General features: G+C 44.3%; 1 protein-coding gene across 1 annotated transcript in view; it reads right to left on the bottom strand.

Annotated features, from left to right (window-relative positions):
* LOC115481010 (calpain-12-like) overlaps positions 1-17135 on the bottom strand; it is a 49027-nt gene that overhangs the window by 16441 nt on the left and 15451 nt on the right. Inside the window, exons 9-13 of the mRNA XM_030219996.1 lie at positions 16472-16632; positions 13426-13568; positions 8484-8562; positions 7786-7938; positions 6211-6269 (exon numbers count right to left, since the gene is read on the bottom strand). Of these exons, the coding sequence (XP_030075856.1) occupies positions 6211-6269; positions 7786-7938; positions 8484-8562; positions 13426-13568; positions 16472-16632 (595 nt within the window). The remainder of the gene's footprint in view (positions 1-6210; positions 6270-7785; positions 7939-8483; positions 8563-13425; positions 13569-16471; positions 16633-17135) is intronic.

Genomic DNA, 17135 nt, shown 5'->3' with positions numbered 1-17135 from the left:
GGATCTCTGAGGGAGAGAAAGGGGTTTTGTAGAGTCTAGTAGGTGATATGGTAGACAGATTAGTTAGGTTGTATAGTCTTTACCTGCAGTCATTTGCTCTGTTTCTGAGTTGAGGATTTCAACATATTGTTCACAGTGATTCCAAGAGCCTTTTCCTGGTTGGTGACAACTAGCACCTAGCAATCATGTACATATCGTTAGGATTATTTTTCCTAATGTGCATCACTTTGCACTTTTCCACATTAAATTTTCTTTGCCATTTAAATACCCAATCCATTACAAAGTGCTGGGGTACGCCACTGTTTTTCACTGAGAAAACTGACCATTTAGATCTGTCATTGTGTACCTACAGTTATGATTTTCTCCAGAAGCATTCCTTTGTCTATCCACATTAAATTTCATGTGCCATTTACGATGCTAGTCTTGCAAGATCTGCTTGCAATTTAACAACCTTGAATAATTTTGTGTCAACTGCAAATTCAATCACCTCATTTGCTGATCCCTTTTCAGATCATTTATGAATATGTTTAAAGATAATCTGGCTTTGAAAGTATTTTGTCTGAAGAGGCCTACAACTGGGAAGAAGGGTTATTGAACTGTGGTGCTGAACACGTGTCACAACAAAAGAGGAAAAACAAATTTCTTCCACTAAACAACAACAGACAAGCAAAATAAAAATGGAAGTCACCAAAGTGTAAGTGTTGAAGACTGTAAATAAACATAAACAGTCCAATGATGATAATGTTCATGAAGTTTATTCATCCTTAGTTGCTATTCAAGTGATGCTGAGTGAGGCCACAGTTTTGCTGTGTTTTAAAAGGTGATAAAGTTATCTTTTTTGGTATTAACCTCTCTTAATTCGTCTATGCAAGGGTAATAGAAAAACCCCTGAAGAAGGCTTCCACGCTGAAACACAGCCTGTGTTGGGTCTTTTTCTTTGTATTCAGTTGAGGTTCTTCCATCTATGGATGAATAAACTTTATGAACATTATCATCCTTGGACTGTGTATGTTTATTTACAGTCTTGAACACTTGGTGACTTCCATTTTTGTTGTGCTGAACATGTGACCAGTACACAATTTTATTAAAGCTTTTCACAGTCCCAGGTCACCAATAGTCACAATAATTACCTCATTATAGGCTGCTTAGACTCTTAAATGATCATCAACATTAACTTCTATCATATTCTGTCTAATCTACAGTATTGGACTGGAAAGCAGTGCTAGAAGAATTAACAAAGGGTTTTGTTTTGTTTTTTTGTCAGACACAGACAACAGTTGAAAGTTGAATTTAAATCATTAATCTTAAAAATGTAAAGCTGCTTTACCCATTAGCAAAAGTCTCTGCTGATTACTGGAACCTAATTGATTATAGATACAGATATATATTTTTTTCAGTAGTAAGATTATGTAGCTGTACATGCTCAAGTGATGAAAACATTCAAGCAGTAAGGTCAATGGATGAGTTTTCCAACACTCAATGACACGTAGCGAGAGAGAACCTGACAGGGGACTGTGTTTCGGCTTGGAAAAGCCTGCCTCAGGGGTCTATGAACAATACATAAATATACAAAATCATAAAACAATATAAAGATGTAAATAAACAGATTAAAATCGTTAACACAAATGAAAGCAAGAACCATGCAAATGGTATATGTACATATCACTTTATAGGCAAACGTATAAAACAAATAGAAGGTGTCAATATAGCTATATATTTATACACGTATGCTTGCACATGCATACTCACACATATATTCACATATATCACCAGTTCGAGTTTGGTTTAATTATTAATTTTATTTATCTGCATGGTTCTTGCTGTCATTTGTGTTATTTTAACATGTAATGATTTTAATCTGTTTATTTATTTACTTTATATTGTGTTATGATTGTGCATATTTATGATTTTTTTTATATTTATGTATTGTTCATAGACCCCTGAGACAGGCTTTTCCGAGCCGAAACATGGTCCCATGTCTGGTCCTTTTGTTCTCCGGTAAACCATATTTTTTAACATCCGCTTTAGTTACGTGTCATTGAGTGTTGGAAGACTCATCTGTTGACCTTACTGCTTGACTGTTTTTATGGACTTGGTAAGGTTTCGTTCGTTCCTCCACTTCGGTGTTTTTTCTCTTTCTTGCTCAAGTGGTGGTCATTTGTTATCCAGACGTTTGGAGCTGCCTTTGCCATCAATTGCAGGTTGTTACACGGTTCCACTGGAACAGATGCAAGAGAGAAGCACTGATAAGGCAAATGTCCTTCATTTGCTTATACTGACTAGTGAAAGAACGCAAAATAAGGTGTTGTGATTAGTCTGATATAGACCAGAGCTGGGCATAATAGAGCAGGGGTTCTCAACCCAGTTCTCAGGACATGCCCAGCCACAATAACTATTGTTGCCAGAAGCATAGCCAGGTTTTGATGCCAACCTATTTTGTAAAATAAGTGCTGGTGCAAGGCAGAAGGCCTAAGCTGTATAGGCACCATTTAATTCTGATTGTTGCCCCCTGCTGGTCAGGTTGTACTTTGCTTGGCCTTGTGGATGGTGGATGGGTGGAGCCCCCCTCTTTTGTTACGTGTCTCATTTGTTGTCACTTCAGGATAGACTTCTATAACGATCTTTAATTTTATTCAAAAGAAAACTGCCAACACTCTCTTTGCACTTATACTTCAGGCAAGCCTCATATAACACCGGCCCCCATCCACTCCCTGGAACTATCTGGGCCAGCTGGCTTCACTATATTTTCAGTTCAGCCTTGGCACAGTCTCTAATCCAGACTAAAAGTGGATTAAACTTGACCCAGCTCTCTTTGGCATATCTTCTCGTAGGATAGATGCATGTAACTATCTGGAATTCAAACAGTCCTAGCTGAAGTCTGCAAACATAGGACCAGATGCAGTAAACTAAATGAGCCATTAACGAGCAAGTAGTAAACCGCGGCATGCACTAAAGGCTTCTCTGAGCCATTTTCCAATCATGGTAGCAGCTAACGAAAATGGAATGCAAATGAACAAATTAGTATTATAATGTGTAGAAACCGTATTGTAATGAGATGCGCTACCGTTTTCCGATTGCCTAACTGTGGAAAATCTAACAAGAGGTCTGTATCTCTCGTTGGGACTGTGCAGGATTGAAAAACTTCTATAAATGTAACAAAAATAAATTGGGGAAAAAAACGTTCAAGTGCTCGTCAGGGACGTCCTTTATGGACGTCCTTCACTCGAAACAACGCCCAAGTGCTCATCATAGATGTCCTTTATGGACATCCACTCAAAAAAAAAAAAACACCCTTAAGCCTTAGAGCTGGTTATTATTTGTCTTGTTTAATACTGTTGCATTTAAAATTGTGTTCCTGTAGATACTAATGGGCAGTGAGAGATGGTCCAGGAGGAAGTACCGGAGCCCAAGTTGTTTGATTTTTATTCCGGGCTACTTTTTTTGTTCTCTGAAACTTCAGATGCTTCCGTTCTCTACCCCAAATGTGCCTGCATGTTTCCGCTAGATAATAAAAAGGAGTTTTCATGATTTCTAGAGACACCAAAGGCAAATAGCGTTTAGCGCTCCGCTTCAAAAAAGACTTCCTTTTTTGGACGACTCCCCCCCCCCCCCCGCAATAATAAACGTCCTTTTTGGATGTCCTTCACTCAGCTGATGGACCTGGAAGTCTCTGAGCCAATCACAGCGTGTTTAGCTCAGCTAAATGCATTGTGATTGGCTCAGAGACTTCCAGGTCTCTCAGCTTAGTGAAGGATGTCCAAAAAGGACCAAAAAGGACGTCTTTTTGGATGGACGTCCTCAACTGCACTCTCCTGCTAGGATCGAGCCGCATCAGAGCCTTCCTGCAGCAGGCCGTGGAGGGGGTGAGCGGTGCGGCGTCTTCCTTTCGGGCAGCACAGAGAGGCGTATTTGGCATGCGCAGAGCAGCCAGCATAACGCTTGGTTGCTCTGCGCATGCTCGACCGGCCGACTGTTTACCGATGAAATAGAGAATGCAAGTGAGCTACAACGAGCAGCTCATTTGCATTCCTTTTCCTTGATGCATGCCCGTTCCTTACCGATTTGCTAAGGGAATCGGTAAGGGAAGGGCTTTAACGAGTCTTTAGTGCATCTCCCCCCTAGCCTCTTTCTCATTTCACAACACCAGCACAGGAGTCCCCAGCTTCCTTCTCAAGCACTCCGGCTCCACAGCAACCTCTATTCCAAGGCACTTTTTCCCAGCAGTAACTCCTTTAAATAACAGAGCCAGGATTACATAACCACCTCACCCAGGGGCCCTTTTACAAAGCCGTAGTAAAATGTTGCCTGTGGTAGTGTGGGCACATCTTTTAGGTGCACGCTGGGCCATTTTTTGCCGCGGCTGGGAAAAAGGTGATTTTTTTTTTAATGGGCCAGGAAATGGACCTGCGCTAATATTAAAAGTAGCGCGCACCTATTTACGGCCTGAGCTTTACCGCCACCCATTGACTTAGCGGTAAGGGCTCAGATGCTACCCATGTGGTAACCATGCAGTGCGCACCAATGTGGATATGCTTATGCCCCCGTGGTAGAAAACAGAAAACTATTTTTTACTGCAGGATTCGGCCTATGCCAAAATCAAAATTACCACCGGGCGCACATGCTACCTCGGTATAAGTGCCAAGTGGGTGCACACTACATGCACGGTAGCCCTCATGCACCTTTGTAAAAGGGCCCCCCAGTGAGGTCCACAGCCTTCAGGCTTCTACATAATGGCTTTTACCTTAAAGCCCAGCATGTGATTCCAAATACTTCCAGCATTCTCCAGTGCTTCTTTTCAACACAGTACTGGTTCAGCCCCTTTCACTGGCCTCTACCTTCCAGGGCTGAAGAAGATACAGGAGGAACTGTCCCACCCTTATTTCAGTTGACAAAAAGAGCCCTCCCACTTGACCATTTCCCAGAGCTGAAAAAAACATGACTTTTACTCAGTTCCTCAAAAGAAAAACAAAACCTTTCAGCTCTCCATTATTTCTTATCATCACAAAATCCATATCTTCTTCAACAGGGGCCAAACAACAGGTGTCCATAACTTACGAGAGTAGGGCTTTTGTCTCCCCTGAGAGCAGTTGCCTCTCTCCTGCTCCTTTGCAAACTCTCATTTTCAGTTTCCCTCCTTCCTAAAGTAGCTTCTGAGTCCCAGCCCTTACTTCCTTTCTTTCAGGAGCATAGGCTAGCCACACTTTACTCCTTTTGGTGGTTTTAGTCAGAGAGTGCAATTCCCAGCCTGCCCACAGAATCCTTCCCACAAGTTTGAGCTTCCAATGCCTGCTCTTCCCCCAGTGGAGTGGAGGAGTAGCTTAATGTATTGGCCTGAGAACCTGGGGGACTGGGTTTGATTCCCACTGCAGCTCCTTCTGATTCTGGGCAAGTCATTGTTAACCCTCCATTGCCCCAGGTACAAAATAAGTACCTCTATATGATATGTAAACTGCTTTGATTGTAACCATGGAAAGCAGTAGATCAAATCCCATCTCCAAACCCCTAGCTTTCCTCTGGGGTTCTAGCCTTGTATGCCTGCAGGTTTGCTTCCTTCCCTTCCCCCTTTTGACTTTCCCTGCCTTTCATGGGGAATATGCAGCTAATACCTTTTCCAGGACACCACCTCCTTGGAAAAACAGATCCTAAACATTAAACCCTCTCACCCATTGTAAGAGTGAGTTTGTTGTATGTTTCCCTCTGGCTCCTCCCATGGTTGGCGCTGGGGTTTCTCCCCCTTAGGACTACTTCATATTGTCACTTTCCCAAGGCTGCCTCCTGGTTCCTAGTTGTACTTTAACTGGTACACAGGCAGCTCCTGCCTTAATCCTGGGGGGAGGTTGACTACCTGCCCAAATCTACCTGAGCTGACACCAATCTCCCCTGAGATGAAGCTGTCTTCCTCAGCGTCCCTTCCCATGGGTTCCTATCTGTGATTGTTGCCTGATCCTGGGGATTCTGGGGACTCCTAGGCCCATTACCACCCAGTCTCTAGAGCCTCACCTAATGTGTCACATAATACATGAGATAAATTTTGCATTTTCTATCTCCATTGTATGCAAATCTATCTCATACATATTCATTGTGGATATCCTGAAAACCCAGCTGGCTAGTTGGGTCCTAAGAACTAGGTTGAGAACCCCTGTATTAGACTCATTCCCTGTTCTGAAGAGCATTTGAAATGGGGAAAGAAATGTTAGGAGCTGCACTCACCTGTTGACTTGTCACGGCCACCACACCACTGTTGTTTCTGTCCAGGGTTTTACATTTTCCTATAAAAACAAGATGAGTTTTGGGTGTGAAAGGTTTATGCATATACTGAGAATAAAGCAATGTGGTCTTTCTGGGAACTTAAAGATGTAGTAGGGTCATCTTCGACTCCTCTCTCTCCTTCTCTGCAAATATTCAACAGACTGCTAAAACCTGTCGTTTCCTATAATATCACCAAAATTTGTCTCTCTCCCCTTCTACCTGTTCACAATTCTGCTGTACAACTTATATTCCACCAGTGTCTCTATGCTTATATTAGCCCTCTCCTCAAGTCACATCATTGGCTCCCTATCCGTTTCCGCATACAGTTCAAACTCCTCTTATTGACTTACAAGTGCATTCACTCTGCAGCTCCTCAGTACCTCTCCACTCTTACTTCTCCTTACACTTCTCTCCGGGAACTCTTTTCACTGGGTAACTTTCTCTTGTCTGCACCCTTGTCCTCCACTGCCAACTCCAGACTCTGTTCCTTTTATCTTGCTGCACCATATGCCTGGAATAGACTTCCTGATCCAGTACATCAGGCTCCATCTCTGGCCATCTTCAAATCTAGGCTAAAAGCCCACATTTTTGATGCTGCTTTTAACCCTTATTCACTTGTTCAATACCCATGTTGTAATTCCCTTATCCCTTAATTGTCTGTCCTAATTAGTTTGTAAGCTCTGTCAGCAGGGACTGTCTCTTCATGTCCAGTGTACAGCGCTGTGTATGTCTGGTAGTGGGAATTGCTATAGAAATAAGTAGTAGTAGTAGTCTTTGGGATTCCGTAATGTTGTTACTCTTTGGGATTCTGCACAGAATCTTGCTACTCTTTGGGATTCCAGAATCTTGCTACCCTTTGTCCATATCCCTTATTTGTCCTGTTTGTCTATCCTAATTAGATTGTAAGCTCTGTCAGCAGGGACTGTCTCTTCATGTCCAGTGCACAGTGCTGTGTATGTCTAGTAGCATTATAGAAATGATAAGTAGTAGTAGTCTTTGGGATTCCGGAATCTTGTTACTCTTTGGGATTCTGCATAGAACCTTGTTACTCTTTTAGGATTCTGCACAGAATCTTGCTACTCTTTGGGATTCCGGAATCTTTCTACTCTTTGTCCTTATCCTTTATTTGTCCTGTTTGTCTATCCTAATTAGATTGTAAGCTCTGTCAAGTAGGGACTTTCTCTTCATGTCCAGTGTACAGTGCTGCACCTGTCTAGTAGCACTATAGAAATGATAAGTAGTAGTAGTAGTAGTAGAGATCTAGAGAATCCAACTGATGTAAAAGAGTCACTTCTAATTATTTGTGATTGAGTTTCAACATAAGTATCACTTCCAGCACCAAGGGGGATAGTGTGTTCACTAGTTGCAACAAGGAGGCAGTCTCATGCCAGAAGAGAGCATTCAACAGTTGCCAACTCAAATGACATTAAATTCAGTTGAATTTGTGACTGTTGGATGTTCTCTTGTGGCAACCCTGCTTGATTTTCCCAAGCCAAGCAAGACTAGCAGAGCACTGGATATGGCTCAGTTTGTCACTTATGACTTCACATAATCCCAGTTGTCCTAGGTTCAGGAAAATGCGTTCAAGCCAGCTCATACAAGACAGGAACTTATCAAAGGTGAGCTGCTGCCATCTGTCACCGTACTTGAGGACGATGTGTTCCATGAAACTATTATTCAAATGGATTCCTGTGGACAAGAAAGAGGAAAATGTAAAAACCTACATTTTCAGTTGCATGTGTGTGTGTGTGTGTGTGTAGCTATGCAATCTGCTTCAGAAGGCTTTTCCCCATTTCCCAGCTTCTTCTAACCTACCTCTGTGTGGATATCCTGAAAACCTGACTGGCTGAGGAACCACTGACATACCCTGTTGCAGGCAGGAGACAAGATGCAGTCCACAAGATGACTGATTTCCTCTCCAGCAGAACCCTATCTGATTTTCACCTGTAAATAATTGAAATTCCTCCACACACAAAGCATTCTGGGGCTTGCTTCTAATTTATGCTCATTCGTACAATGATTTTCAGGTATGAGGTGTTAAAAATGTAACCGCCTACCTCTACCCCCCCCCCCCCCAAACACTTTTGCTAAAAGTTTGTTGTTGAAACATTTTGAAAGTTGTTCCATTGAGACTTAAAATTTAAATTGCTTTGAATTTTACAGTCCTCTGCACCAACTACTAGGCTGTTCCTCAGACTTTTACAACTCCTCCTACTCCCTACCCTTGCCCTTACCTGTTCCCTCCAAAGCTGGTCGCAGTTCAGAGGTATTTATTGTCCCACTCTTGTCAACATCATACATGATGAAAGCTTGCTGAAAAAGAAAATGGAAATAGGTGACATTCTGAAGTGCCTCCTTCAGGCATTTGAAAATGCTCTGAATTCTACCAATAAGCTGCAGCTACTAAAACAACAACAAAAACCTGAGATAATGTGTAGGATGCACAAGAGGTTATGCTTCCTCGCTTATGGGTGTGGTTTTTTTTTTTTTAAATATATATTACGTATTGTGTTGACATTGTAAATAGTATACTAAACCTACTGATTAGGGGACAATATTGCTATACCAGAGTCATACACTCGATAACATAACACTCTAAGACTCCAGTATTATATTTTTAGAAAAACACCTTTTATTACACCAATGTGTCCTTATTTATCAATTGACGTTAATCATCTAATAAAACATTCATTCATCACCATTCATTTGCCACTCACCCATAATACCTAGTTCTTAAATTATAAATATCATTGATCAGCATAAATGTGCTTACAACTATCATATACATGGAACCCCATGCAATTTGATTAGTACAGTTCTCAAGTGTCCACCAAAAGAACACTAACACATGTCTTTGTAGGCAGTATTGGCTCCGTAAAGCACTGTTCAATTCAGTTGAGCCTTAAATCGTGCATCAAGCAACATAGCACTTATCTTGTATTCCTCAGACAATTTGTAGCTCCACTCGGCCCTTGTCTGATAAAATAGCCTCAGCGTTCAATACCTGAAAGGATCTATATTAGGGTATGTTTATACATATAAATAGCATGCAGAAATTCTTGATTTTGTTTCAGTTTTTTTGTTCTTTCCAGCCCAACAGATACTGAAAAGAAAGTATATGTAAGATGTCAAAACTGTTTTCTATCTGGGGGCAAAATAGCTCTTTGAAAAGAATGGGATCACCTGTGGCATGGGCCAAATCAGACTGGGAGTTCCAAAGAAATTTTATTTACTTATTAGTTACATTTGTATCCCACATTTTCCCACCTATTTGCAGGCTCAATGTGGCTTACATAGGACCGTAGAGGTGATCGCCAATACTGGTTTGAACAAATACAGAGTGATGTAGTGATAGAGCAAAGGTCAATGTGTGATAGGCACATTGGGAATCATAAGGAGGAAGAGTTAAATTATGTCCATTTCTAGCTTTGGTTTCGTTATGCCGCTGGGTTAAGGCATCTAGGTTGGATCGCTAGGGTATGCCTTTTTGAACAAGTTAGTTTTTAGTAGTTTCCGGAAGTTTAGGTGGTCATATATTGTTTTCAAGGCGTTTGGTAGTGCATTCCATAGTTGTGTACTTATGTAGAAGAAGCTAGACGCATAGGTGGATTTGTATTTGAGTCCTTTGCAGCTTGGGTGATGGAGATTTAGGTATGTTCTTGTCGATCTAAGTGTGTTTCTGGTTGATGGGTCTATGAGGTCTGTCATGTATCCCGGGGCTTCTCCGTAAAAGATTTTGTGAACCAGGGTGCAGATTTTGAACGCAATACGTTCTTTGATTGGTAAATAAGCCCCTCCCCCCAAATGACCCAATTAATTTCTATAAAAAATAGTTCCAGCTTCTGTAGCATAGAAACTGTGATCCAGTAAAATACAACAGTTTTCTAACAGTTAGAGAATTGTTCTTTTCAAACGGCCTCTTCTCTACTCTGTCGGACAGACATAAACACAGAGAGGAAAGAATTCCATGAGCCGTGCCACACATGCTTTCTCTACTTGTTATATTGTTTTGAAGGTGATGCCACTCATATTAGTACAAAGCCTTCCAACTGGCTACAAGTGATGGAACTGGCTCACTCAATTTTGGACCTCATTGTATGGAGACATTTGCAGAGAAGGTTAATCTGACATGGGACAGCTGCTTTTGATACTGTCAATCATGATTTACTTCTTGCCACACTGTCCTCATTTGGGTTCCAGGGTTCTGTCCTCTCCTGGTTCTTCTCCTATCTCTCCCACCGCACCTTCAGAGTACACTCTCATGGATCTTCCTCCACCCCCATCCCGCTCTCTGTTGGAGTTCCCCAGGGATCTGTCCTTGGACCCCTTCATTTTTCAATCTACACCTCTTCCCTGGGCTCACTGATCTCATCTCATGGTTTCCAGTATCATCTTTATGCTGATGACACCCAGCCATATCTCTCCACACCAGACATCACCGCGGAGACCCAGGCCAAGGTATCGGCCTGCTTATCCGACATTGCTGCATGGATGTCCAACCGCCACCTGAATCTGAACATGTCCAAGACCGAGCTTATCGTCTTGCCACCAAAACCCACTTCTCCTCTTCCTCCACTCTCTATCTCAGTTGATGGCACCCTCATCCTCCCCGTTTCATCTGCCCGCAACCTCGGAGTTATCTTCGACTCCTCCCTCTCCTTCTCTGCGCATATCCAGCAGATAGCCAAGACCTGTCGCTTCTTTCTCTTTAACATCAGCAAAATTCGCCCTTTCCTCTCTGAGCACACCACCCGTACTCTCGTCCACGCTCTCATTACCTCTCGCCTTGACTACTGCAACCTACTCCTCACTGGCCTCCCACTTAGCCATCTATCCCCCCTTCAATCTGTTCAGAACTCTGCTGCACGTCTTATATTCCGCCTGAACCGATATACTCATATCACCCCTCTTCTCAGGTCACTTCACTGGCTTCCAATCAGATACCGCATACAGTTCAAGCTTCTCCTTCTTACCTACAAATGCACTCAGTCTGCAGCCCCTCATTACCTCTCTACCCTCATTTCCCCTTACGTTCCCGCCCGTAACCTCCGCTCACAGGACAAATCCCTCCTCTCAGTACCCTTCTCCACCACCGCGAACTCCAGGCTCCGCTCATTCTGCCTCACCTCACCCTATGCTTGAAATAAACTTCCTGAGCCCTTACGCCAAGCCCCCTCCCTACCCATTTTCAAATCCTTGCTCAAAGCCCACCTCTTCAATGTTGCTTTCGGCACCTAACCTTTATACCTTTCAGGAAATCTAGACTGCCCCTATTTGACAGACTGTACATTTGTCCTTTAGATTGTAAGCTCTTTTGAGCAGGGACTGTCCTATGTTAAATTGTACAGCGCTGCGTAACCCTAGTAGCGCTTTAGAAATGTCAAGTAGTAGCAGCAGCAGTAGTAATTTCACCTGGCTGTCATTCAAGCTACAGAATGAGCTAAGGAGAATGCCAGATTCAGGGCCGCCGGGACCGGGCCCGGGACAAGGCTCCCCCACCCGAGGTCGCCGCCCAACTGAGGTCGCCGGGCCCCCCCCCTCCACCGGGCCCGGAACTAACCTTAAGCCTCCTTCTTTCACTTTGCGCAAGCCAGCAGGGCAGACCTCTCCTCCTTCCTTCCGTGCCCCGCCCTCGCGGACGTTACATCAGGCGAAGGCGGGACACTGAAGGAAGGAGTGGCCTGCCCTGCTTGCGTGAAGTGAAAGAAGGAGGCTTAAGGTTAGTTCCGGAGCGAGGCTGGCGGCCGGGCCACACTGCAGCGGTGGCGCCAGCCCCCCCCCTCCCCCGGAGGCCCGGGCCCAGGGACTTTTGTGTCCCCCCTGTCTCCCCCTCTCGGCGGCCCTGGCCAGATTAAAGCAACTCCTAAATTGGGGCCTTGAAAGGTATGATAGGGGAGGCTGAATGCAGTTATTTACCTCAGAAGCATTCACTGATGTTGTAAATGTGAGCAGGGACTGTCCTTCTATGTTAAACTGTACAGCGCTGCTTAACCCTAGTAGCGCTTTAGAAATGTTAAGTAGTAGTAGTAGTAGTCATTAATGCTAATGGGATACTTGATGCAAGGTTAACTCGTATCCATGAAACTTCACTATCATTATGTAAACTTGAGGCTATAAGAAGGGAGACTCCAGGGTTATATCCTACCTTGATAAGAACCATCCCTCTTTATTTATCTGTGAAAAAGAGAGAACAGGAGCCTGGTGAGTGAGTACAGTCACTCTTGTGAGATGTCCTAACTGACCAGAAGAGCCCAGTTTGTGATAAAACATATTACCCTCCCCCTCTTTTCCATCATCCTTTGTAATTACAATCCTTGCTGTTTACCTTCCTATACTTTGTTTGTTTACCGGATTGGCAATTGCCTTTACGGTCTGATGTTAGCCACATTGAGCCTGCTGGTGGGTGGGAAAATGTGGGGTATAAATGTTATAAATAAATAAACATTCCAGGGCCACCAATAGAGGGAGAGGGAGAGGGACAGGGAGCAACATGCCCCCTGTCTCAGCCTCCATGGGGGGGGGGGGGCAGTCCTGGCAGCCCAGGTGAGATCCAGCATCTTTCCCTCCCTTCCAACCTCCTCGGTCCTCTACTTGCCTGGAGTCATTGCGTGGCAGGCAGCAGTGATCGAGAGACATTACTCTGCTGGCTATGAGTCCTTCTTCCTACCACATCCTGCCTATGCGGAAACAGGAAGTTACTTCACAGGAGGCGGGATGCAACAGGAAGAAGGATCCATGCTGGTAGAGCAGTCTCTCTTGATTGCTGCTGCCTGGCATTCAATTACTCCAACCAAGTAGAGGATGGAGAGGTGATGGGGCAGCTGTGGCAGCAGTGGGTGGGGGGCTGTGGGGGCACTTAACATTGTTTGGCCAAGGCCTGGTTTTGTCTCTCGGTGGCCCTGAAACATTCCCTCTCTGTATCCCACATCATTTTTCAGTATGTCATTCCAAAGCTATAAACAAGTGCATTATCATAATACTACAGTTGGATTTCCAGCTTTCCAAAGAATAGATGGACCCTAGCATACTTAACCTAGGCTGATTCCTGCCCTCCCTGAGCAGCTCTCTGAAGTGAATTTCTATAAGTCAGCAGGCAGATGGAGCAGTAGACAGTTGCAACAAGCTTTTGCCACCTTGACAGCTTCCACAATAAAACAAAAGCATTCTCCTACCTACCTTGTAGGTTTCAAAGCCAATGGAATGGAACTTCCTGCCCTGTTGGGGTTTCTGCATGAGTGACACCAACAGGGTGCAGCTGTCCTCATCATTATCTTTTTCCTGCAGCGTCACCTGAAACTGTGGATTAGTCCAAAAAGTTTCTGAAAAGAAAAGGGTAGCAGTGGCGTACCAAGGGGGGGGGGGCAGTCTACCCCGGGTGTCAGTAGGTGGGGGGTGCTCCACTCCCGCTGCTCCCACCCTACCTTAAAAAAATGTTTTTTGAAGCATCATTGCAGGTAGCGCCTCGCGTCTGCCCTGCTTGTAAAAGAAGTAAATCTCTTCTCCTCGTTGGGCCTCACTGTGTCCCGCCCTCCTCTGAGGTAACTTCCTATTTCCGCGAGGGTGGGACACAGTGAGGCCCGATGACGTTGAAGAAGAGAAGAGATTTACTTCTTTTACAAGCAGGGCAGACGCAAGGCGCTGCCTGCAACAACGCTTCACAAATTTTTTTTTTAAAGGTACGGTGGTGGCAGGAGAGTCGGGTCGGGGTGGGGAGGGGGTTCTCAGATGGGATAGGGGTGTTGTGGGGGTTCTCAGATGGGGAGAGGGTTTTCAGATGGGAGAGGAGAGGGGTGTTGTGGGGGTACTCAGATGGGAGGACTGGGGTGGGGAGGGGGTTCTCAGATGGGGAGGGAAAGGGGTTCTCAGATGGGAGAAGGGGTGGGGTGGGGGTTCTCAGATGGGAGGAAGGGGCTCTCAAGTGGGGGAAGGGGGCTGGAACTGGGGTCTAAGAAGGGGTCATGACGGAAAATGGGGCATGCCTGGGTCAGGTGGGAGAATGGGTCGGGCTGAAAAGGGGGGCCCTAATGCAAGGCATGTGGATGAAGGGGGCTGAAACTGGGGGCTAAAAAGGAGGGTAGGTGGGATAAGGGGGCTAGTACTGGGACTGGGGGCTGAAAGGGGGCAGGGGCTGAAACTGTGGGGATTGGGGGCTGAAAAGGAGACAGGGAGAAGTGGCTGGGGCTGAAGCTCGGGACTGGTGAGAGAAAAGGGCTGGGGTTGAAACTGGGGGCTGAAAAGGGGACAGGGAGAAGTGGCTGGGGGCTGAAGCTCGGGACTGGTGGGAGAAAAGGACTGGGGCTGAAACTGGGGACTGGTGGGATAGTGGGGCTGGAACTGGGGGCTGAAAAAAAGGGGCAGAGAGAGGGGACAGATCCTGGATGGAAGGGGAAGTGAGAGGGAGGGCAGACCCTGGATGGATGGGAGAGGGAGGGCAAATGGTGGATTGAAGGGGCAGAGAGAAAGGGCAGACAGTGGATGGAAGGGATAGAAAGGGCAGACATTGGATGGAGGGGACAGCAGAGAGGGCAGACACTGGATGGCAGAGAGAGAGAGCAAAGACAGATGCTGGATGGAAGGAAGACAGTGAAAAGAAGATGAGGAAAGCAGAAACCAGAGACACAAACTGTAAATAAAATATATATATATTTTTTTTGCTTTAGGATAAAGTAGTATTGTAGCTGTGTTAATAAATGTTTATAATAGAACATGTAAACAAGGTAATCTTTTTATTGGACTAATTTTAATACATTTCGGCTAACTTTCGGAGAACAAAACCCCCTTCCTCAGGTTAGGATAGGATACTGTAACAGCACTATACTGTATTGACCTGAGGAAGGATGTTTTGGCCTCTGAAAGCTAAATGTATTAGTCCAATAAAATGGTATTTTATTTTCTATATTTGTTTTATTTCTATTTGTTAATTTGTGAAGTGGTGATTGGTACTTGTTAGTTTTTTCAAATTTACATCTGCTGTCTTTATGTTTTGCACAGTACTAGGGGACATTTTCTGTTTCTGTGGTGTTGCATTGTATGCAGAGTCTGGCATCTTGGGGGTTCAGTTTAATTTTTGTCTAAATAGAAAGTTTATTATTACTTATTCTATAGTGGATTAGGGTGTATCTGTGTTTGTGAAAAAGACATGGCTTTCAGTTGGCATTGACTGTGCAAGATCGACGATCTGTTATTCTGCCTGGTTTCGTTTTACAATAGGTGAATTTATGTTCTAGTGCTCACTGTAGTGTTTAAGATGCTTTCCTTTTCCTTGTGTGACTTGTAGAAATTACTGCTTATGGTATGCTAGAATTGCTCTATAGGTCCTGAGTGTTTTGTATTCTTGGCATGCCTAGTACTAGATTTTGGAGGGGGGTGTTAAAAAATGACCGGCCCCGGGTGTCAACTACCCTAGGTACGCCACTGAAGGGTAGGTGACTGTGGTGCCACTGCTGGGTTTAGATGTATCGTTCAGAGTGGAGGGGTAGTCTAGTGGTTAAAACACTGGGTCGAGACCTAGAGAAATCAATGTTCAAATTCTACTTCTCCCGGTGATAGTGCCTGAAACCATGGGCAATTCATTCACCCTCCTGCCTTAGGTAGAAAATTTAAATTTTTAGATTTACCCCAATCCCTCCACCCAGGACAGGGAAAATAACTGATTTTGAGCTCAGATTTGGAAAGGCAAATAAATCCAAATCCAAAATAAGACACATAGGCTTGTGGTTCTGCCCTAGGAAAAAATTTGGCTGTCAGGAACCAACAGGTACTCCATATTGTGACAGGAAAGAGAGAGCTGAGAATTATAAACAGTCTAAAAATCAACAAATCTCACCAGGAAATAACAATTGTTCTTAAGGATAGAATCAGTCAATCACTCAGAGCTTCATTGATCTAATTATTCCCAGCGCCCAAACTGTTTCCTATTCTATTCCCAAAAGCCTGCCTGAATAGATAGTTTTCAATGCAGCTCTAAATTTATTATAAGAACGTTCAAGGTGTAGGGGTGCTGGAAAGGATTTCCATAAGCACCAGAAGGCTTCCAGATCTGGGTACCTGGAAACATGTTGGCTATTTCCAAAGTTTAGAAAAGTGCTAAAGAGGTTGCTTTGTTCTTTACCATGATGGGTATTGCAGGATGAGTGTGGGTAGGTGGGATGTTCTGTGCAAGCTGGCATGAATGCTAACATGCTTCCTCACACCCCAGTATCATATTCTGAGACTTGTCTACCTGTGTTGTTGTGGCAACCTCCTGCATTGTGACCTTTGACCCAGGCCCCCTTGTAGTAGGTGCGGGTCCATTTTTCAGCTTGGTCATCCTGCACTGAGCTGGGCGTCAGATTACAGATGTCCAGCTCATCAAAGAATTTCTTGAAGTCATCCATCTGCATCCTTCAGCAAAAGGCCAGAGAGAAATATATAAGTAAGCAACACATGGACATGGCGAATACCACACAAATACAAGGAAGAGAACTGCTTCTCCTACTAACCTACAAATGCTCTCACTCTGCTGCCCCTCCTTACCTCTCCACCCTCATCTCCCCCTACATTCCTACCTGGAACCTCCTCTCACTGGACAAATCCCTCCTTTCTGCTCCCTTCTCCACCTCCGCGAACTCCAGACTCCGCTCTTTCTGCCTCGCTTCACCCTTTGCCTGGAATAGACTTCCTGAACTGATACGTCAGGCCCCATCCCTACCCATCTTCAAATCCTTGCTCAAAGCCCATCTTTTCAACTCTGCTTTTGGCACTTAACCTAATCATTACTCCTCTATTCAATACCACTACCAATCTGTCTGTATTACGCATTTGCATACCTTAATTGTCTTTAGCTGTTTAGATCTATTAGTCTATCCCTATGAACTATTGTGTAATCAGATGTTCTATGCTGTCCT

Source organism: Microcaecilia unicolor, chromosome 11 (assembly GCF_901765095.1).
Source record: "Microcaecilia unicolor chromosome 11, aMicUni1.1, whole genome shotgun sequence".
NCBI lineage: Eukaryota > Metazoa > Chordata > Amphibia > Gymnophiona > Siphonopidae > Microcaecilia > Microcaecilia unicolor.
This window is presented reverse-complemented; position numbering and strand designations above follow the sequence as displayed.